This window comes from Lacerta agilis, chromosome 4 (assembly GCF_009819535.1).
Source record: "Lacerta agilis isolate rLacAgi1 chromosome 4, rLacAgi1.pri, whole genome shotgun sequence".
NCBI lineage: Eukaryota > Metazoa > Chordata > Lepidosauria > Squamata > Lacertidae > Lacerta > Lacerta agilis.
The window spans coordinates 38,147,141-38,170,269 of NC_046315.1; the positions used below are offsets into that span (position 1 = coordinate 38,147,141).

General features: G+C 38.9%; 1 protein-coding gene across 2 annotated transcripts in view; it reads left to right on the forward strand.

The window, feature by feature from the left end:
- CRYBG3 (crystallin beta-gamma domain containing 3) overlaps nucleotides 1-23,129 on the forward strand; it is a 61,041-nt gene that overhangs the window by 32,093 nt on the left and 5,819 nt on the right. The window contains exons 5-20 of one of the 2 annotated variants that reach the window (XM_033146754.1): nucleotides 247-294; nucleotides 791-900; nucleotides 3,965-4,109; nucleotides 4,808-4,941; nucleotides 6,965-7,079; nucleotides 8,306-8,341; nucleotides 9,013-9,146; nucleotides 10,653-10,779; nucleotides 12,282-12,424; nucleotides 13,445-13,571; nucleotides 14,335-14,367; nucleotides 15,450-15,559; nucleotides 16,020-16,146; nucleotides 19,651-19,790; nucleotides 21,591-21,714; nucleotides 21,999-22,157. In XM_033146754.1, coding sequence (XP_033002645.1) covers nucleotides 247-294; nucleotides 791-900; nucleotides 3,965-4,109; nucleotides 4,808-4,941; nucleotides 6,965-7,079; nucleotides 8,306-8,341; nucleotides 9,013-9,146; nucleotides 10,653-10,779; nucleotides 12,282-12,424; nucleotides 13,445-13,571; nucleotides 14,335-14,367; nucleotides 15,450-15,559; nucleotides 16,020-16,146; nucleotides 19,651-19,790; nucleotides 21,591-21,714; nucleotides 21,999-22,157 — 1,812 coding nt within the window. Of the gene's footprint in view, nucleotides 1-246; nucleotides 295-790; nucleotides 901-3,964; nucleotides 4,110-4,807; nucleotides 4,942-6,964; nucleotides 7,080-8,305; nucleotides 8,342-9,012; nucleotides 9,147-10,652; nucleotides 10,780-12,281; nucleotides 12,425-13,444; nucleotides 13,572-14,334; nucleotides 14,368-15,449; nucleotides 15,560-16,019; nucleotides 16,167-19,650; nucleotides 19,791-21,590; nucleotides 21,715-21,998; nucleotides 22,158-23,129 lie in introns of those variants that run through there. The other variant, XR_004426441.1, reaches the window with a different exon arrangement.

Below are 23,129 nucleotides of genomic sequence, written 5' to 3' on the forward strand. Positions count from 1 at the left end.
TGACGTGGATCCAGATAATCAGTGTCATCTAGGACCACTTGCAGTTGCTCTGCCACTGTCCTCTGCACTACCTAACCCTGAAAAAGGGTATTTGTAACTGGCCAGTAGTTATTACACACCATTTGACTCCCACAGCGTTTGGAAGCCACGAGGATAGCTATCCCTACCTTAAAGTCATACTGCTTAAAATATCTATTGTTGGTTCATTATAGCACTTAAACAATTATTTCCTCATTTCACTTTCAGTGTCCTGTTGGCAGGGAAGGACTCAAATGCAATCCAAGACCAGGGAAAGTGAGTGTGACCTTTTCACCGTATAAGCAAGTATGAGATATTGACTATTTTGCCATGCACATTTGAGTGAAGCAGTGGAAAGTAGGTAGCTAGATTAGGTAGGTAGGTAGACAGATTCTGCATTTTCCTTGGTTGTAATTAAGATGATTGGCTGCTAGATTCTACATTTTCCTTGAATGTAGTTGTTGGCTACAGCAAACAACTAATAAAAACGTTGATTAGTTAATTTAATATGAAAAGTATAATCCAACTTCCACTGATTTTGCTCCATTTAAACTAGTGATAATATACTAGTGTAAATGATTTGTGGATGACGTTTGATTTTTTTTATTTGGTTTAGACTGCAGTCCTATATATTTTGAAGCAAGTCCCATGAAGTAAACATGACAAAGACCTTAAAGACTTTATAAAACTAAACACAACAAGCAGAATATTTGTTATATATGGGAAACTGAATTTGCTAGTGTTTCCTTAACACCATCGCATGTCATTTCAGATGGTTATTTGTGATGTTCACGGCAACACAATTGAAATTTACCATGATGTGGTAGATGCTACAGCCTGGGTGTTTTCAAAAGAAGCACTGATCAGAGTTGTCAGAGGATGGTAAGGAACATGCACTTTATGGGTGAAGTGGCTGTTATTTATGTACCTGATTTTAGTGAAGAAATCAGGTTCCTGAAGTATGCAAAAGTTAACAACATATATAGAGATAGATTTAACTGTAGTTAATTGTGGTCCTATGATGAAATTAATATTTTAATGAACACTTGCTGTTTTTCCGTTGTTTGAATAAATACAATTTTGTGGATTTGATAGAGAAATGAAAATGCAGATTTATCAGTTAAAGCAGGGATAGTCAACCTGTGGCCCTCCATATATTGTTGATTTCCAGTGCCCACACACCAGCAACATGCCTATAGTCAGGAATAATCGGAGTTTTAATCCAGCAATATTTGGAGGGCTGCAAGTTCTGAATGCTCATTTTCAGTAAATGAGTAAATGAATGCTCAGTTTTTGAAAAAGAAATATATATATGTTAATCCATTAAAAATATGTCTTACCTGAACTGTATAAAATACTGTTACATTTCTATTTCAAAGAAGAGAAAGTAAACAAATGTATGCTAAGTTATAGAACATCATATTTGAGGCATGTGAATATATTTGGGGATTTTGAATTTTTTTTGTAGTGGGTTCATGTGCAGGAAAATGGCTTAAGGTATCCAGGTAGTATATACACCTTTGAAACATAATAAAAGAAATTGTATATTGCATAACATGTATTGGAAGTGTCATAAAGAAGTGTTATTTATTTCCATTTTTGATGATTTTGTAAGTTTACTAAGCAATAGAAATGATTACTTGTAAGAGACTCACATTGGTTCCTCTATTTTTTATTTTACTTTTACTAAAAAATGTTCATTTGGCTCCACCCGCTGCAGGGATGTGGGCTCTGAAAGCTTTCCACTGAAGTAATGTGGCCACAATCTGAAAAAAGTTCCCAACCCATCTTACATGATAGTAGCTACAAGACTATATCATCCTAAGCTTTGGAAAAAAATATCTGTTCCTAATATAGCTGACTGTGAAGCTGAATTGTATTGATGAAATTAACCAAGTACATTAGACTAAAAGATCAACAACACAAACAACATTTTTATTGGCTTTTGGCAAAGTAAGGTATATATTCCAAAGTTATTCTTTAAAACGTATAAACCAGGCACGTCCCACAGGCAGATTGTGATCTACCGGTAGATCACTGGATGTCTCTGGTAGATCACTGGTAGATCACTGGCTCCCACCAAAGAAGCTCAACAACTTTGGCCCCCCTAAAAAAAAGCTCACGATTTTAGCCCTGCTTTCTTCCTCTCTAAAAAAAAGCTCAACAATTTTGACCTGTATCCCAAGAAACAGGGCCTTCCTTCCTTAAAAAAAGCTCAACAACCTTGACCTGAATCCCAAAAAGGGGGGTAGATCACTGCCAGTTTGTGAGTAGATCGCAGTCTCTTGGGAGTTGGCCACCCCGGTATAAACTATAAAAGAAGGGCCATAGCTCAGTGATAGAGTACATGCTTTGCATGCAAGAAGTTCCAGATTAATTCCTAGGAATACCCTGTCTGTAACCCTAGGTTGCTGCTGCCAATAAACAATACTCTGTGAATAATAATACTTAGTATATAATATTGAATTAGAAAAACAAGTGGTCCAATTCAATATTAGGCAACTTCCTGTGTTCTTTCCGTTTGTAAAACTGAATTTGTGATACTGAATGTGTTATTTTATACTAAAAATGAAATTGAAATTAAAAAGAAAGACATACTTGCATGATTCCTTTACATAACATCACTGCATTGAGATTTCTTAGTGGAGTTGTTAAAAAATAGAGCATTAATGCTTCCCCAAATTATCACTTTGTTAAACAGTAGTTAAAACAAAATGAAAAATAAAAAAATCCTTCCAGTAGCACCTTAGAGACCTACTAAGTTTGTTCTTGGTATGAGCTTTCGTGTGCATGCACACTTCTTCAGATACACACGAAAGCTCATACTAAGAACAAACTTAGTTGGTCTCTAAGGTGCTACTGGAAGGATTTTTTTTTATTTTTTATTTTGTTTTGACTATGGCAGACCAACACAGCTACCTACCTGTAACTTAAACAGTAGTTGTTTGGGGACCGGGGAGGATCCACATCTTCCCCTGAAGTAGGGTAGTGTTTGTTTGGTAAAGAAAGCTCCTGGAAAAAAATGTGACTTGGAGTGCTACATGAAACTCATGAGCATTATGGAAACATCTTGGATATTTCCTGTGGCGTCAGTAGTGACAAGCAATCCCACTCCAGGGCCATGCACCATTTTGGAAACTTTTAATGTTGAATGTTTCCCCTGCATTTTATCAGACTTTGGAGACTGTGTCTATTTATAGATGTCTGCCCCTCATGATGACAAGCACTTTGCTAATGTATATTACTTACAAACCATGTTATAAATAGTTTGTACCATCTCCAGAAGGATTTCTAACTGCACAAATTTCAGGTGACAATTTATAAAGATCAGTTTATAAAGTAGCCTCAGAGTCAGTAGTGGTTGGCAGGACTTGGCTCACCTACCTCCCCAACAGAGTGTTGCTGCTGGATCCCGAGAGGGGGAGAGGTGAGTCGCAGGGATGCAATGCAAGGTTCCTGCCAGTGCATCTACACTGCACAGAGCTTCCCCTGTCTCCCTTCCCCCTCTCAGGAACTGTGCCACCCTGCTGACCACTGTTGCTGTGTGTGTGTGTGTGTGTGTGTTTCAGCATACTGTCATACCTTGGTTTTTGAACAGCTTAGTTACTGAACATTTTGGCTCCCGAACGCCACAAACCCAGAAGTGACTGTTCCAGTTTGCGAACTATTTTTGGAAGTCGAATATCCAACGGGGCTTCTGCAGCTTCTGATTGGCTGCAGGAACTTCCTGCAGCCAATCAGAAGCCGAACTTTGGTTTCCTAATGTTTTGGAAGTTGGACGGACTTCCAGAACGGATTCCATTCAACTTCCAAGGTACAATTGTATATGGTAAAGAAATAATACAATGTGTAATAAAATTAACCATGGCTTCTTACTAGTATTGGTGCTATGTTAGCTACCTCTTGGTAGCATGTTTACAGTGTTGTGCTTATTTTATTAATATAGCTGGATTATGTATGAGAAACCAGGATTCCTGGGTGAGAAATATGTTCTAGAAGAAGGAGAGGAGATGCTGAATGATTTATTGAATCCTCACAGTGAAAAACATCAAAAGAACTTCAAAGTTGGTTCAATCAGACAAGTAGTGAAGGTGAGTGCTCATTGTGAAAAACAGATTCTACTGGCAATGACAGTAGAGTCCATTTCACTCCTCTCTGCTCCCGTCCACCACCATCTGTTAATTCCTTTATTTTGGTTTAGGTCACATCCACACCATGCACTTAAAGTCATGGCTTTCCACCAAAGAATACTGGGGAATGTAGTTTGTTTTAAGGAGGGTGAGAGTTTTTAGGAGAGCAACAGGTCCCAGCACCCTTAACAAAAGTACACTTCCCAGAATTCTTTGGGGGGAAGCCACGACTGTTAACATGTTCTAAGTGTATGGTGTAGATGGCATCCCTTTTAGAGAAGACTCAGAACTTCAGATACCTTTCTCGATCTTTCTTAATGCTGCACCTCAGACTTCCCTTTCCATATTGCCCATGTTAGGCATATGCTAATGCAGTTGCTTTCGTGAAAGTTGGTATTTTATAGTGCTTATTCTCATCACAGTCATATCCGACAGCTCTTTAAAAAATAACCTGGGTGTAGCTCGGGCACTGAATCAACAATGGTGTCCCACCATTGTCAGTTCTTCTCTTTGCTAGCAGATAAATCTGAATACCATTCTTAAACTCTGTTTGAAGCCCTTTTCATGGAACCATGTTTGATGGGATGTAAATAAATACAGTCAAGGGGTGCACAGCTCATACAATCATGTTTGTTTTTGTTACCTGATGTGTTCTGCAGGATTGCAGTGTTCCCGAGATTGAGCTTTACCCACAAGATAGCACAGATCATGTTCCTGTCTGCATCCAGAGTGCAGTTGCTAATTTAGAAGAACTGGAAGTCAAACCACATACTCTTTTTGTGAAAGCAGGAGTGTGAGTGCAGGTTCCATTATATATACATCAGTTTGTGAACCTATAAAATGATGTGGCATGTAAAATGTCAGCAGTCAACAGTTGCTGGCTGTTTATAAGGTGAAACGAAGAAACAAAATAATGGGGTGTTTCAGAAAACAGCATAATTTCCAATTTATAGCATAGTTTTTTTTATTTTGCTTATACTCTCCAGGGGAAAAACCCCTCATAAATTTAGATTACATTTTAATTTAACAGGGGCTTGCACCCCAAAAGGCATTGTCCTGTTTTTAAAATAACTTCTTTTCTAAAGACAATTTATGTTCAATCAGTGTAAAATAAACAGATTTTGCTAAAATTAATTTTGTATGCTAAAATTTTCCTGTATTCAGTGCAACTATGGCAGATCTTCATATAGCATACAATGTGATACAATATTCAACTAAGCACTCTGAAATGTTCTTCCCATCTTTTTTTTTTTTTTGCATTTTTAAAACCTAGTCATTGCCCCTCTTGACAGCTGCCACTGCATCATTTTTCTTTTAAAATGAACATTTTCTGGCAAGGATCACTTTTCCAGCACATAGCCACATATCCAATTGGAATTGGCACCATTATTATGTTACAAAGTCAGTTCAGAATGAGGGCAATGGGTTTTGGGAAGGAGGGAGTGCTGCAGAATTGTTTGGCCCTGTTTATGGCCTGCCTCCAAATCACTGAAAGAGAACATATTTGCAAGTCACCTCCACTTTCAGCTCAGCCTTAAATACAGCTGTCATGTTGTCTAAAGCCATTGTTTTCATTATTATTTTTAATATGCTGTTTTGTTAATGCTATTGCTTTATTATTGTTACCCTTAAAAGTAGCACAGATAAAATCTGCCTTGGAATCTTTAGAAGGGGACAACTGGCCTTTTGATTCCGTCAAAATTCTATACTCTTTTTCAGCTATTTGAATTTCTGTGTCAGCACTTCAAGCCTTAAAGTAGCCTAACTACCGGTATACACAGAATCATGGGACTAATACATTGGTACCTTGGTTTTTGAACGTAATCTGTTCCGGAAGACTGTTCGAGTTCTGAAATGTTAGAGAACTGAAAATTCAAAACAGAAGCCTCAAAACGGAAATCTTAATACGGAAAACTCAAAACAGAAGCCCCATTTCCTGCTCAGCTTCCAAGGCACGTTCGAAAACCGAAGCATTTATTTCCAGGTTTTCGGCGTTTGCGTTCCAAACATTTGTCAATGGTGACGTTCGAAAACCGAGGTACCACTGTATATTTCTAAATGGTCAACTATTTACAGCAATTATGCTGTTGAGTGGGTTCAGCATGGAGAGGAGACAATTAAAAGGCAATATGATAGCCATTTTAAAATATATGAAGGGCTATCCCATAAATGATGTAGGAGCTTTGTTTTCTGTTGCTGCAGAAGATCGGACCTGAAGCAATGGGTTCAAATAGTAAGAAAAATCATTCATACTAAGCAATTAGGATGGGAAATCCTGATTGTATGAACACTTTGACCATGGAACAAACTGTTCCAGGAAGAGGTGGACTCTTCTTCATTAGAGGTTTTTAAGCAGAGGCTGGATGGGAACCTTTGTGGGATTCTGTACTAGTGAACTTCCTCCATTGGAAGGGAGTTAGACTGGATGGCATTTAGAGTCCTTTCCAGCTCTCTCATTATATAATTATTTTCTGGTGCTAGTAGTAGTAGTAGTAATAATAATTATTATTATTATTATTTGTACCCCGCCCATCTGGCTGGGTCAAAATAGGGCATTGGGCTTTATCCAATGTGTTCAGGGGCAATACACCACCTGAATACTGAATTAAGCAACAGGATGAGTGTTGTTTTCCTTCATGCTTTGCTTATGGGCTTCCCAAAGGCATCTGACTAGCCTTGCTGGAGACAGAATGCTGGGCTAGATAATTCCACTGGATCAGATCAAAGGTTCATTTTTATTAATTAAACTGCACATGAATCAGCACTGTTGATTACTTTAATTGGGTTAATCAGCCACTTTCTCCTCACTCTAATAGATGGCTTGCCTATTCAGACATTAATTACAAAGGAGAGGTGATGGTTTTGGAAGAAAACCACAGCCCATGTGAAATTTCAGCAGCTGATGTAAAATCTCTTCATCCGTTGAAAATGGTGAGGCAGTAATAGTTTTTCAACCAATTATACACCAATCCATCCTCTTCTGCAACAATCGTGCATCTAAATTAGAGTCTATTCCATGTCTGAGCACCCACCTTGACTGAGATCAGCCAGGGTACAGATCTGATTCAGTACACCATCTTCTGAGTCTCGAAATAAGCAAAGAATTAGCCCTTTGGTCAATAATTTCTCTAGATTAGACTTGACATAAGGCATTATGTTTGCCTGGTGCTCCTGAAACGATCAGAACTAGATTAGAATAGACTTATAAAGTATTTACTCAGAGTAATCATTAAAAAAAGATTCTAGTACCTAGTAGTTATTGCAAAGATCTGCACTATAAAGGATCATAATAGCCTATGTTTGCCTTGATTGGATGTGATGATAGATGGAGTTGGATATAATCTGTTCTTAACATTCCCATGAAGTTTCCAGAAATGAAATTGCTGTTGTATGAACGAAATTAGATATGTATAAAGTTGGTTTTGGATTCAATAGAAATCTAACTCTCTATATGCCCTATGAACATTTTTGCCACTGTCAGCAGTCATCTCCCCTCAAAACCTGCCAAAGATAGGAGTCCCTTTTGCAGGAAGTAAAGATGTTAATACTGTTTTTCTTCATATCCACATGTTGAAGAATTCCTAATTCTTCTGGAAAAATCAAGCACTCATAAATGTGTTTCTTATTTTGGAATCAATATTTAGTGCCCTTTTAAAAGGCATGTTGATGATATCAACAGTGAGAGGAATAAAAAGGGTTTTATCCACGCTGAGCATGGAGAAGCTCTGATTAATATTCTTTTATTTGTTTGTTTATATAAAGGGATTATATACCACCCTTCAGCAAATTTTGAGGGCGGTGCAATAGCACTTGTTCATATTTGCATAGAACTAATGGAACTGATCCTGCCAACCTCGCAGTTCGAAAGCACGTCAAAGTGCAAATAGATAAATCGGTACCGCTCCGGCGGGAAGGTAAACGGCGTTTCCAAGCGCTGCTCTGGTTCTCCAGAAGCGACTTAGTCATGCTGGCCACATGACCCAGAAGTTGTACACCGGCTCCCTCAGCCAATAGAGCGAGGTGAGCGCTGCAACCCCAGAGTCGTTCGCGACTGGACCTAACAGTCAGGGGTCCCTTTACCCTTTACCTTAATGGAAGTGAAACATGCATTTGGATTTTACATACCTGATTATTTGTTATTTTGTTTTACACTATAGGGTGGCCTGAAGGTTCAAATGCCTACGAACATTAAGGTAAGCATGGATCCTGGCAACAGTAAACTAATCTGTTTTTAAAGGCCTTCAAGATCACAGAATCCTAGAATTTAAGGGATGTCTCTTATGCCTAACTTTGCTAAAACTATGGTGTTGAATCTAAAGGTGCCCTCCCACAAATGGGAGAGTTTTTGCCATTCACAGATGTGACAGTGAGCCAGCCTAGGCTCCCACTTGCAAGAGGTTCAGGGAGATAATTTTGCCATTTTCTTCCTTTCCCTCTGCAGCTCCTACACCATCTCCCACTCGATTCTAGAAGGGCCCAAAAATTCATAAAGCACAGGAAGCAACAGAGGGAAGGGGAGCGGGGAATGGCAAAAAGTGTATTCTTCCTATATGAGCAGAATTCTGTTTTTGGGAACTCTGGATGAAAGGCATAGAGTTGGAACAAGTCACTAATCATTCAGTTTGATCCCTGGCCCAGGTATTCATACACAAGTTCAACTCAGATTAATTCATGCCACTTCAGATCATTGTGTTCCATAACAGAACACATACAGAGCGGATGTACCACAATTAAGGTACCTGGAGTGAAAAAAGCATCAAATGATTGAAACTGGATAAACAAGGCTAATTTCATAGACTATACAGAACATATACCTGGATTTCAGAAATGTATTTTAAAGGATCGACTATTTCACATTCTGCAGATGATAATATATGAGACCCCATACTTTGGAGGATGGCATAAAGAGCTTTCTGAAAATACTGATTGTTTCCCAAACCTTTTTGAAAATGCTGATGATTTCCAGGGAATTGGATCAATACGTGTCATTGGTGGAATGTAAGTACAATTTAGTTTCCTTTCTAAAATTTCCTTGCAAAGGTTCTATGTGGCCTACCTGAGGCTTAAAAGTCCCTCATCTGATCTGTTATTCTGCGAGCATAGGAAATCCCAACTCACCTAATTAACCCTGTGCCCTGAAACTCATCACAGTAAACATTAACAAATTCGTTTTCCACTGAAATTGATGTCACCACCCATTTCTATTTACTTTGTCATGTGTGTCATTTTATTTAGAACATTTGGTGAACTGTCTTTAAAAAAAATTACAATCCAGAGATGTTTACAACCATGTTTACATTAAAACTGTTTAACTTTATAAATAAGAATGTGATTAAAACAGTGGATAATAAACCATTTGGTACCACAACATAACAAGAGAAAATGCCTGGGTAAATAAAAAATGTAGATGACCTCACTGGGGATAGTGTTCCAGAGATGGATTACCACAGCTGAAAAAGCTCTTTCCACAATTATCATCTAACTCACTTCAGCTCAGAAAGCAGGGGAACAGGGAGAAGTATCTCTGAGGGGATTTTAGTGGCAGGCCTTTAGGTACTCAAGGACCAAGTAATATAGTGCTTTATAGGCAAGTACCAACACTTTCAAATTGTGATTGGAACATTGAATCCCACCCTAAGTATTAGAAGTACAACATATGCCATTCATAAATGAATGGGAACAAGCAATCTGGCATGTGATATTTGTGTACAAAGTAATACGGGTGGCGCTGTGGGTTAAACCACAGAGCCTAGGGCTTGTCGATCACAAGATCAGCAGCTCAAATCCCTGCGATGGGGTGAGCTCCCGTTGCTCAGTCCCTGCTCCTGCCAACCTAGCAGTTTGAAAGCACCCCAAAAAGTACAAGTAGATAAATAGGTACCACTCCGGCGGGAAGGTAAACAGTGTTTGTGTGCACTGCTGTGGTTTGCCAGAAGTGGCTTAGTCATGCTGGCCACATGACCTGGAAGCTGTACGCCGGCTCCCTCAGCCAATAAAGCGAGATGAGCGCCGCAACCCCAGAGTTGTCCGCAACTGGACCCTAATGGTCAGGGGTCCCTTTACCTTTAATAAGTATGGCATAGTGAAGTAAATATGAAAAAGTGCATCGAAAGGTTGGTATAAATTAATTGAATATTAGAATGTAAAACTTAGTATAAAATATAAGGAAAGTGGTTTTAGAAGTAATATAAGCAGAAATTGAGGAATAAAAACTGACATATTTGTTATGATTATGAGTTTCCTTTTCTTTTCACCTGGATACCCTTCGATATTGTTTAAACAGGAGCCTTTTGTTACATGCATTAATACATGGATCATTTTGCATACCAATATGTTATTTCTCAGATTTTTATTTTATTTTTAGAAAAAGCTGAAGCCACTATATGTGTTGGAACATGGTATTTTGTGTGGATGGATATCAAAATTGAATACTTAATGACTGTTGATATAGCTGTAGCACTCATTTATAACTATTTTACTGTTTTTGCCTTGTGTGCTTTGCAGATGGGTTGCCTATGAGAGGGAACGATATAAAGGCCAGCAATACTTGTTAGAGGAAGGAGAATTTGAAGACTGGAAATCTTGGGGTGGAGTGAGCAGTGTCCTGCTGTCTTTCAGATTTTTGCAAGCTGTAAGTACTTCTTCTGGTCTTCAAGACTGTTTCCTTATTCAACTCACCCCCTTTCATTGACATTGTAGATGAAGGCATACAGATGAATACATACAGATACATTTTTATAGTTTAATGAGCTTTTGTGCTCAGAAGGGTTGGTTGTGATATAGTTATTTAAGTGATAATTATTTATTCTAGAGTAAATTTTCCACATCCCTTGTAGAAAATCTGTTTCCATTTAACAGTTCTGCAAGTATCTTAACTATAGATTTTTCTGAGACCCAATGGTCACTAAAATGATTTGGGGTGTAATTGTATTCTCATATCTACTCCTCCAACATGAGAGAACGCTCTAATGTAAGAGAGGGAGATCCAGCATTGGAGCATCCCTCTACGATGTCACTGGCTCAACCAACTTTGGAGCTGGGGCTGGATAAACAGTCTAATGCATGGCACCTTGCTGAGAGCAAATGTTTGTGTTCTACATAACTCTTTTTTTGAGACAGTTTGACATACCAATTATTCTTGCAAAGCATGAAAATAGACAAGTTCCTAGGCTGAACCTGACTCAGATGTTTGAGTTAAGCACCTGTGTGGCAGGGTTGTTGATAACAGTTCTTTTTCTGTAATGTTAAATGAGGCTGCAACCCCATCATCACTCATTTGGACCTAGATCCATAACATCTAGTGTACAACTGGCAGGTAAGTAGCTCTGGAATGGTGCCATACTTTTTCTTTTCTAGCCACAGTCTTGAAATTGTGACTGCTGAATTCAAGCAAAGGGAGAGGAACACCATGAATAATAAAGTTCATTGTCTCTAGCAGGGGCAAAATTGTTGTAGATATTCAAACACTATAACTGATTTCATTTAAGAACAAGGCAAACTTGCAATCGGCTGCAGAACTTTTACATAAAGACTGTGTCAAAGAATGTTAGCGATGTCAAAGAAAAACCAAATACACAAGCTGTATGTTAAGAAGCAGCACTGTTAACATTTCATTGCTCAGGAACAATAACTGCATTTACTGCTATTTACTCTGCTTAGGGAAATACATGTTAGCTTTGGATAGGGCCATTGTGATGATGAGCAGAAATATATGGAGGTGGAACTTGTTCAAGGAAATTTTGCAGGTCAAGAGTTGTGTGGCAACTGTCCAGATAACCTGATGAAAGATTCGTCTTTCTTTCAAAACAAAGTCAGCTCTAAATGTATATGTACTAGCTGAAGAATACTGTTGGTTCATTATTATTATTAAGAAGAAGAAGAGGAGGAGGAGTTTGGATTTGATATCCCGCTTTATCACTACCCGAAGGAGTCTCAAAGCGGCAAACATTCTCCTTTCCCTTCCTCCCCCACAGCAAACAGTCTGTGAGGTGAGTGGGGCTGAGAGACTTCAAAGAAGTGTGACTAGCCCAAGGTCACCCAGCAGCTGCATGTGGAGGAGCTTTATCTTGTTTGAAGAAAGGGGAAAGAGAATCTTTTATCTAATGCTCCCTATTTGTTGGTTTGAAATTCCAGGACTTCATGGAGTCTGCAATAACGCTTTTTGAAATGGATGAGGAAAATGGCAAATCGTTGGACATTGCCAATCAAGAAGTTCCTGATTTGGAACAGGCTGGATTTGGCCCACTCACAAGATCAGTTAATGTGAAGAGTGGAGTGTAAGTTCTGTTTCAAATTTTTGTGCAGTAAGAAATAATGAACTTGCTTGTATTCCAAATCTTTCTTTACTCTCTTCATTTAGTTATCATGCTCTGCTTAACCTTATAGGGAAAGTTACCTATAAGTGATATCAATGGCTACTAGCCACAATGTCTATATTTTGCCTCCACTGTGTGCCAGTTACTGGGAGAATGTTGCCATGCTCGGGTCCTGCTTTCAGGCTTCCCTTATCTGACTGGCCACTGTGAAAACAGGATGTTGTTCTGCCAAATGCAGCGGTTCTTTTGAAGGATATCAGGGCAAATAAACAAAGCAGGTGGAAGATGAACCAAAGTACTTTTATTGAAGAAAACAAAGTACACATACCTAAATCAACATGTCCCCAATCCGCTCCCAGGAGCCCCTCAAATGGGTAGCGAGGACACACAAACAGACTCACGGCACCCTCACCCTGGGTCCGTGACAAGGCTCTCTCTCCCATCCCAAATGCCTGCCTTTTATAGAGAGCTTGATCTTAATTAGCAACATCTGTGGTCAAACATCCAAGCTCTCTTTCCTTAAAGAAACATCCACACAGAAGCTAAGTTTGGGGCACGGCTCGGATATGGGGAGAACCCCAAGACATGCCACTCTATCTCCTCATGACAATATCTTCTGGATTGTTTCCCATACAGATGTTGAAATAGATGGGCCACTGGCCTGATCCAACAGATTCTTCTTCTGTTCTTGTGATATATGATTGCAAATAGAGTGAACTTTTTGGCTTCATCCATAATTAAAATTGGCTAATAGAAATGATGTATTTTCCTTTCGCTTTATAGGCTAACTGGGAAAAGCTGTCCAGTGTCAGATAACATTGAACCACAACACATAAATTTTAAATGCCTATTTTAAATTCATATTTGATGAACAATTGAAGAATGGACAATTCTTTTAGAGCAGTATATGAATTACTAGTATATTTGACTAGCAGTCTAACGAGTTTGAACCTCAGAAATTCTCTTGTGTGTCACATCTAGATGGGTTGCCTATCAGCAGAAGTACTTCTGTGGAGAACAATATATATTGGAGAAAGGAAAATATAAATGTTTTTTTGACTGGGGAGGATCTAGTGAAACTATTATGTCAATTCGTCCAATTAAGTTGGTGAGTTATCTCATTTGGTGGGAAATGGTGTATCATTTGCTAAATATATTTTATTGTAATAATCCATAAACCAATGAAACAAATATTTTAAACCTCTTGTATAAAAATGTAATAGTGAATTCCATCTACCACACATAGGACTCGCACTCCCTATGGCTTTGAAATTTATTTACAATTTTCCTATCATACTTGGATTTCTGTTGTTGTTGCAGATTGTTCTGAGGTGGAATCAAATTTAAGTAGTGTCAGTATGTGCTGTCATGAGGATATTTTTTAAATAAGAATAAATAGTTTGTTTGGGCCAAAGGTCGTAATAAAATTTATGTTTCCTTCCCCCCAAAAGTGTGCAGTCAATCCCTAAGTTGTGTAGAGGGGGGAATTCAGTGTGCATACTCTGCAGCAAGGGCATATAAAGCCAACCTTGTGGTTTAATCTGCTACTGACTTACAGAAAATCAGTATTTTTGTATTGGTTGCGCGGGCGCGCGCGCGCACACACACACACACACACACATACACACACAGAGTTTGAATAAGAAGCTTTCCCAACTACCTGCAGCTTATCTCCTTACAGAGGAGGAAATCGCAACAGAATATGCCATGTACATATTACACGTATCTATGAATCTCATTTCATTTGTGCTAAGTATGCAAGTAGAAAATGAAGCTGAGCCTGCATGATGAATCAAGAGTTTCTCAATAATATACTCCTATACTCAATAATATACTCATATTTCTGTTGTATATATTTCTGCTTTTTATAGGAGCCACTAGGAAATCATGAACCCAAACACTGGGTAAGTTCTTGTGAAATCATAATTATTAGCACCATTAATTTTGTGGGATATTGGGGTTAGATCAAGATTTACCCTTTTGTGAATGGAAGTTGCTCTCTAGAGGAAGCAGTTGTGGCTTTGAAGCACCCCCAGCACCACCTCCCGTATATTCTGGGATAGTTCCCCACCCACTGAGAGCAACTTTTCAGTAGTTAAGCTAAATAGACTGTTTCAAAGGAAGGAAACTCGTATTTAAATATTTTACACACACACACACACACATAACAGTGAGTTAAAACTAAACATGAATGGTAATTCCTAATATAAAACTAATACTGTGTTTATTTTTGCAAGCAATTTCCTCTTTCTTTCTTTTTAACTGGAGAGAACTCAACTATTGTCCACTATTTTTTAAATCCCTGGGAAAGCACAACCAGCTGGTTGCTTTTCCAGTTTCTCTTGCTCTTTTGCCCCTAAGGGTTGGTGCCAAGATTTTTTTTTTATTATATTTTTTGTATCCTTACCAAGTTAAGCAAGTTACATGCTTACATCCAAAACTGCTTGTTCTCTTGCTCTCTAGCAAGCTTACATAATGTTTTTCAGTTGTACTAATGAGTCCATTCTCAGTGGACTAGCATTTCCTAGTCTTACCCTACTGAAGCACACTACATTTTTTCAACTTCCAGGCCTAACTAGATGGTGTATACTTTTGCTGCCAATTAGGCAGTGTACTAGAAAACTTCACTTTCTACCAAAATCTCAATTTAGGCTGCTTAACCTTAATTGCATTTAATTGGGAAAAATTATATTGCATACTGCTCAGCTGTATTCCATAAATACGAACATTGCTAATAGTTTTCATACAGGCAACTGTTGTATCAACAAGTACATACTTGTTATCCGCAATCTTAGCAGAAATATCAGATCAGTTACAAATCAGCCATGATGCCATAGGGAAAACAACATGTTTTAAATACAACTTTTTCTTTTTAAAACTTCAGAATGATAAAACACAGCTTCTGTGTGACAACTACTTATCGTAATATATACATTTGTTTTCTAGTTTATGCATTTATGTGTTGAAAAAATATTTTTCTTAATAGCTTAAAGCTTTCAGCGGCACACATTTCAAGGGATCGTGTATAGATGTTACAAGAGAAGTTGCTGGTTTTGCATCATTTGCACCTTGTTCTTTTAAGGTTCTTCGGGGATGGTGAGTTGACCTATTCACAATTTTTAAAGAAGCTTGGAAAACAATGTCAATCTATTTTATTTACACCTTAAAAGTGAGAAAATTTTCAAGGCAGTTTACAAAAAAAAATGATGATAATGCTCTAAAATATTTGCTTATAAACTGTCTTGAAAATTATCTCTTTTAAGCTGTTAACTTTTCAGTAAGGGCATTTTATAGTTGCTAAAGTCTTAGAAATAGCTTAGAAATGCTTAGAAATAGCTTATGCTTAGAAATAGGCCCCTAATTTCATGACTGCTAGTATCAAACTTATGTTGTATGCATTTATTTTCTGTTTATATACCACCAAACTTTTGTGTTTAGTTGCAAGTCCCTAGAATGAAATCAGTGTGTGTTGACAGATTTGTCTTCTGTTGATATTTGGAGAAAAACATAATAACCTATTATGACAGCTGACCTTTTCTTGGATTTATCCTTCTAGTTGGTTACTGCATTACCAGGGGGAAACTGCTGAGGATCAGTGTGTGCTGGAAGAAGACCTCTACCCTGACCTTACTTCCTGTGGTTGTCCAGCAGCTGCAGTCAAGTCCCTTAAGCCTCTTGAATATGTAAGATCTGTATTTAAAAGGTCTGTTTCATAGCCAGCCATATTCCGGGGAAGCCTATTAAATTCCCTGTAATTCATATTCAGGGAAAATAGCATCTTGCAGAGAAACTGAAGAGTTGGGCTGCATATGCGCACAGATATTAGAGAGAAAAGTTAAGCTACTGAATAGTACTTTGTTTGGCGTGGTGGCAAGGGGATACTTTTTTAAGGGCAAAGTCTAGTGCACCGGCACGCATTGTTTGCGGTAAGTCCTGCCAAGGCCTCCTGCATTGTGCCGACAATGGTCCTGTCCCAGTTTCATGTCTCTGTCAGAAGAAAGTGGTAATATGGGTAATTGACAGGGGGATTCCCCTCTAATTTTATTTACGGCATGCCTACTGCATGTTCAGGTGGCTCTGTTATCCTGCATTTGGAGCAGTAACAGCAGTATAGGCAGGAAGCAACCATCTAATGAAATATTCGTTTGGATTTAAACAAATGATCTCCAACCTATAATTTGTGTCAGTGTAATATGTTGAAAGGTTGCCAGGTCCACCCCCACCCCCCGATTTCTGACAGAAAAAATGTTCTGCAGCTTACCAAGCGATCCGTAATAGCAAGAACAGAATTAGCTTATGATGCAGCAATAGCTACACTTGTGTGGTGCTGCAAGATTCCCGTAACTGACACCATAACCCTAACTTACGTCTAATCAGTCAATCCTACTGAATTCAGTGGGGCTTACTCTTCAATCATTGGGGTTAGGAGTGCAGCCTTGTTTAATGGGGAAATGATGTGTTAATTGGTGACAAATGCAAAGTGGGTAGCAGCAAATACATACCAGGCTTATTATTTCCCTGCCATAATCACAGGCAATGATATTTGTTACCTGACTCGAGCAGTTTCTAAACCTTCAGGTTAGGGGATGACTGAAGTTTTTATACATTAAGTTGCCCTTAGTATGTATAAATTGCCTCAAGTAGACTAACTTTAGTACCATGTGGATTGCTAATCTTAATAGCTCTTTGTTGCACTAAGAACAAACTGAGGAAACTGGTCCCCTTTGTGTTCAGCATTGTACTAGATTAGTTTTACTGTCCCTGAGTGTTTAAAAAATGTTTTTAAATAGCTTTATAGCTTTCACCAATGAATAGGCCAATTCTTTTCATCTTATCGCCTGCCTATTCATGATTGTCCCTTCTCTTCGCGGGGGGGGGGGGGGGTGGATGATAACATTTAAAGAATCAGTCTCTCATTTGGTCCATTCTATGTTTTTTGGTGTGCAACTATATTGTCTTTTGGCTGTTTTGCAATGTCATTTGGCCCTTATTAAATTCATACTGCTAGAATCCAGCTAATTTTAAATTTGTTGAAATTTGTTAAAATTTTAAGTGAGACTAGCATTGTTAAACCCATTGTGTTGTGTCCTCAAGGGACTCTGTGGCAGGAAATTATGACCTCTGTACAAGGAGGAACTTCTTCCCCTGGCTTCATTTACAAGCAACATGCAGATTAACAGTATCATGCACTTGCTGTTCTAGAAAGCTGCTTTTAGTAACACTGTTAGATGTTGATCGGAACACTCAAGAATGCAGTAATGGGCAGACATTATTTCCTTCTGTGCACAATTGTTTTGAGCCTGTATTTTATACATTCCTTATTTTGTGTTGGGCTTGTTTTTAATTGCCGGGACGGCTTCTTTGCACGTGTCTACTGCAAAAGTACTTTGTTTTGGCTAGAGAAAACAAAAATGGTTCTTAAGCATCTCAGTCCATGCCCAGTTCAGCTGAACTATTTAAGGCAATTAGGTTTCATCAAATGTAACTGGAATGTAGTTTACTTTTTTATGGCATTGCTGGCTTAGAAGACATTTTAAAAGTACAGTGAGTGGTACCTTGGAAGTCGAATGGAATCCATTCCAGAAGTCCGTTTAACTTCCAAAATATTCAGAAACCAAGCTCCTGCAGCCAATCAGAAGCCGTATAAGCCAGGTTGGATGTTCGGGCTCCAAAGAACGTTCAAAAACCGGAACAATCACTTCCAGTTTTCAATTATTCGGGAGCCAAAACATTTGACCCCCAAGGCATTTGAAAATCAAGGTACGACTGTAATGTTGCTCATCCCATATGACGAGTCCAGTTGGAGCAGTCCGAAGGCTTCTCTAGTACAGCATCCTATTCCCACAGTGGCTAAGAGAAGCCCATAACCAGGGCATAAGTCCAATAGCCCTCTCCCATTCATGAGCCCTAGCAACTAGTACCGGTATTCGGAAGTATACTTAGCCCATCCCTGATGGCTGTTTATTTCATGAAGTGCTGTTTAATTGATTATGCTTATCAGTACAACCAGCTTTTATTTGGTTCGTGTTGCCAACAGAATCTAAGGTCACTTCACTTTTTTTAGTCGTTTTAGTTGGATTTTTATTTTATTTTAAATCTGGCTAGGATTGAAAGTAAACACAAAATGGTAAGAGATGTGTGATATTAAGCTTACATATTCATAATTACTAGAAGCTGTCACATAACAACTGTTGATATAGCTCTGACAATTTCTCAAGTCCTTAATATAGTTGCATTAGGAAAAAAATAAAAGGATAGTTTGGGGAATACTGTATGGTCCAACTCTATAATTCTTTGATTCTATGAAAGTCTGTCATGTAGGGTTAAATAGAATGTTATCTGTGGAACTGTCACCTGAGCAGAAAATAACGGCAAGAGCTGCTCTTGTGCCTTTGGCAGAAGTGTAATGAGCAGGGATTAGCAGAAGCTTTTCATGGGATAGAAATGATAATTGTTGTTTAGTCGTTTAGTCGTGTCTAGGCTGTGTCATTGTTTGGCTATCTTCTACTTTCAGATTTTTCAAATCCCTTTTCTCTGCTAGCCTTAAAATGATCTAGCAGTCATTGTTAGCATGGTAAGAGCAATCCAAATCTCAGTCTATCATACTGGACACAGTTTGGATAAGTTGAAGATGTTCATGTTTTGAGCTCTAGTGGGGGTTCAGGGCTCTGCCACTATGGAATTCCTGACTGTGTTCATATAAACCATGGGGTGGGTGGAAGCTATCGCTGGCAGTAGACAGCATATTCCACCCCCAAACAAAAAAAAACCCAGTGTTTCAGAGGCCAGGGAAGGGATAGAACTGGACCAACCAAGGATGTGCTGTATCCTAAGCTTGTCCAGCTTCTGGCAGGAAACCAAACCTGGGCTTCTCTGCTGTACTGGTCTGGACCTGGCATAGCAAAAAGGTGGTTCCCCCGCCTGCCCCCTCCCCCACCTTAAGCCCTGGCCATCATGAGTTGTGGGGCCCCAAATGTAGTTGTTCTGCTACTCTATTAAGCCTCGCTGCTGGCTTTTAACAGTTTGCAACGTTCCTTAACTTGATTTGTTCAGAAGCCAAATGTGCAGTGATACCTGTCCCTGGAGGGAGTTGTCACCTTGCAAACAGAAACACTAGCAAAATGGGGAAACTACCTTCACAACGACATTTGCAGTGTAGATGTTACCAGCTTTTCTCTTTTCTGTAGGTTTTTGCCGAGCCTTTGATCAGCCTTTTCGCTTTGGAGAATTGCGAAGGCAGAGAGCTGCACTTGCAAGAAGCAGTCAGTTCAATTCTGAATAAGGATCTTCATTTTCCTACCCAGTCTGTGTGGGTGAAAAGTGGACTGTAAGTATCACTTTATTCTACAGAGTAGAAGTCCTAACATTCCTTGTGCCTAGGGCAGAGCAAGCTTTGGTTGTTTCTCCTTTGTTCCTTTTGTTGTTGTTGTTGTTGTTCAGTCGTTCAGTCGTGTCCGACTCTTCGTGACCCCATGGACCAGAGCACGCCAGGCACGCCTATCCTTCACTGCCTCTCGCAGTTTGGCCAAACTCATGTTAGTAGCTTCAAGAACACTGTTTGTTCCTTTACCTAGGACAAAGGGCAACAATCTCACTCAAATGGTCCCAAATAATGGCCCTGGATAGTATTGGATGGCATGGCGAGTCATTCTGATACTTTCAAATGCTAAGTCAGGAACACACTTGCTAAACTTTCTGAGTTGGTGGTCATATTTAGAGAATTTTAAGTTTTGTGTGTCTCATAACAAAAATGGAAGTTGTGGGTGAGTGAGGAAGCTAAAACATAGTGGGCAATCTGTACACATGGGAAAATAAATGTGAAGAGGGTTGAAGAAGCTTATATGCAAGCCTAGTTTGCTACGAGGGAAGCCTAATGTTCAGCAGCTGAATTTATATGAATAATTTTAGTTTCCATATCAAATACCATGTCCATTTTAAAGTCTTCAGTGGACAGTATCCAGCACCATGTCAGTCGATACAACAGGAATTCTGCCCCCCTCCATCTGGCCTACAGAGTCCTCCATTCCTCAGGGGCATATTTTAGGGGGGGGGCTGCAAAGTTATTGCACAAGCAGGATTACACTGTTGAGCATCAACTAGTATTTCCATAAGAAGGAACTCCATGGAACACTGTATTAATCCAAGTGCTTTTTGGGAATACACACACAGTAAATGTGCATATATGTATACTTCAAGTCTTGCAGCACTTTATTTTGTAATGGCATAAGTGAAGATCAGAGGAATTATTTGCTAACATGTTTCAAGCAGGACAGAACAAGCAAAAAATGCAAGAATAAATGGCTGTTTTAGATAAAAGCATTTAACTTGCAAAACAGGAAACACACAGCCAGCCTTCTTTTAGAACAGGTAGAGGAGAAGAAAAATGAAAACCTGCTATATAATAAATTTCAGGTTTCCAACAACTATGATGTAATGTCTGTTGTAAAATAAACGTCGCTCTTTAAACAACATAAGGCAATATTGTGCCTTGAAAATACCCTTAGAAGTTACAAGTATAGGCTACAATGCCACATTACTCATCCAAGGTATTTTTAAATGATGGAAAGGGGTGGGGTGTTCCATGAAGAAGAAAGCAAGTCTGCTGAGCATATGCTAGGATGCAACAGCTAAAAGAGATTATCACTTAGAATTCTGGGGGAATTTTTTTTTAGGATTGAATTAGAACTGAAATTAAAGTTAATTTGAATTTATTCTGCCTATTCCCTTTTCCTTCCCCTATGATAGGAAGACATGTTAGAAAGATCTCTGGGGAAATGCCAACTTGCTGCCCAGAGCTGTTAAAATAACCAGAATCCTATCTGAATGGGAAGGTGATCCTTTGTGAACATCTGACATGTACAATTTGGTCTGTTTTATTATAGTTGAAGTTGGCAAAGGCTGCTTGCTGTCTTTCCTCACATAGGCTAATCAAATGTTTGGGTCCAATCCTGTACATGTCTATTTGGAAGTAGGCTTCCCTAAGACGTGCTTACAACTCAGCATCTAGTATAATGTGATCACGAGAAGCATGAGTATATTTCCAGTTAAAAACACTTTACTGCGTATTTCTGTCTAGTTGAAATTTTACCGCATTAACATAGTTCATTCACGTTCTATTTTGCACCAGATGGATAGCGTATGAAGGATGCAATTTCTTAGGGAACCAGCTTCTCCTTGAACCCAGCAAGATTTCGAACTGGACTCAGTTTAGTGGCTGGAAAGTAATTGGCTCCCTTCGTCCTGTAAAGCAGGTACCAGTTACAAAGTCTGTTTCTTCTCGCAGAATACATGCATCTTTTTAAAATGTTGATCCTACATTTGGTAAAGGTAGGGAGTTCTTTTCTGCTGAATGGAACCTAAATCATGTCCAATTCTAGTATGCATTTAGTTGTGGAAGTACATGACCATTTTTATGCATGCGGTATGCAAACTGAGGTTGTATGTTTACATCAGAAGGAAAAATGTATTTGTGCAGATTTATAATAGATACATACTTGTCCCTGAAGTGTGTGGTAATTATTCTTTTCTGTTTCAGCCAGCAGCGTACTTCAGAATAAAGAACCGATCCCTAGACAAATACCTGACAGTTGCTGGGAATCTAATGGATGCAAGAGCTACATCATTATGTCTTTCCCCATTAAATGGCAAGACCACTCAGATCTGGCGCTACTGTTCTGGACTTCTCAAGTCCAAGGTACTTTGCTAGCAGCTGAAACAGCAATGTCATCATCCTCAGTTTTGTCTGTTTAAAGCCCGGCCATTTCTTCTTTTGTGCAAGTAGGGACCAGGATAATGTGATGGGCAGTGGAACCACTTTAGGTGCTTAGGAAAGCCAGCTAACCCTTCCTGCCTTTTTCCTCTCACAAGTCCATAGCTTGCTTCTTCAACAGTTGTTTCCATTGCATCCACAAATTGATGTTTCTAATTCATATAAATAAGGCTTTGAAACTGCAAACTTTAAAGGGTGAAATGAGGTAATGTATTTTAAAAGCAAACAGAGAGCACACTGTGTCACAAAAATAAGGGTTTTTTTGTTTGTTTGTTTTAATAGCAACCTTCATGGGAGAACAATTATTTTGACTTCTGTATCATTTTCAAGTTCAAATGCATTAGCTCTGCATGTGATACATTTCCTTGCATGAATGTCTCCCTGGGAGAAGAACCTCCCTAAAAGGTTACTTTAGTGTGTTTTATCATTGGAGTGTGCTAATTTATACCAGACTTCTCAGACAATCTTTATCATGCATCTACAAAAAACAAAATCGAATAAGGAAAATCATGCCTTCTAGCAAGTACACTACTAAAGATGCAATTGCTACATTTTGCTTTATGGTTAGGCCAAACCTGCCATAATCCCCTCCTTTCTTAAAATTTTCCTTCTTGGCAATTGTCCTCAGTTAGTGGTACCTCTGGTTACGTATTTAATTCGTTCCAGAGGTCCGTTCTTAACCTGAAACTGTTCTTAACCTGAAGCACCACTTCAGCTAATGGGACATCCCGCTGCTGCTGCGCTGCCAGAGCACGATTTCTGTTCTTATCCTGAAGCAAAGTTCTTAACCTGAAGCGTTATTTCTGGGTTAGCGGAGTATGTAACCTGAAGCGTATGTAACCCAAGGTACCACTGTACATGTTAAATTTGATAGCACTGAGATCACTGTCTCGGTTT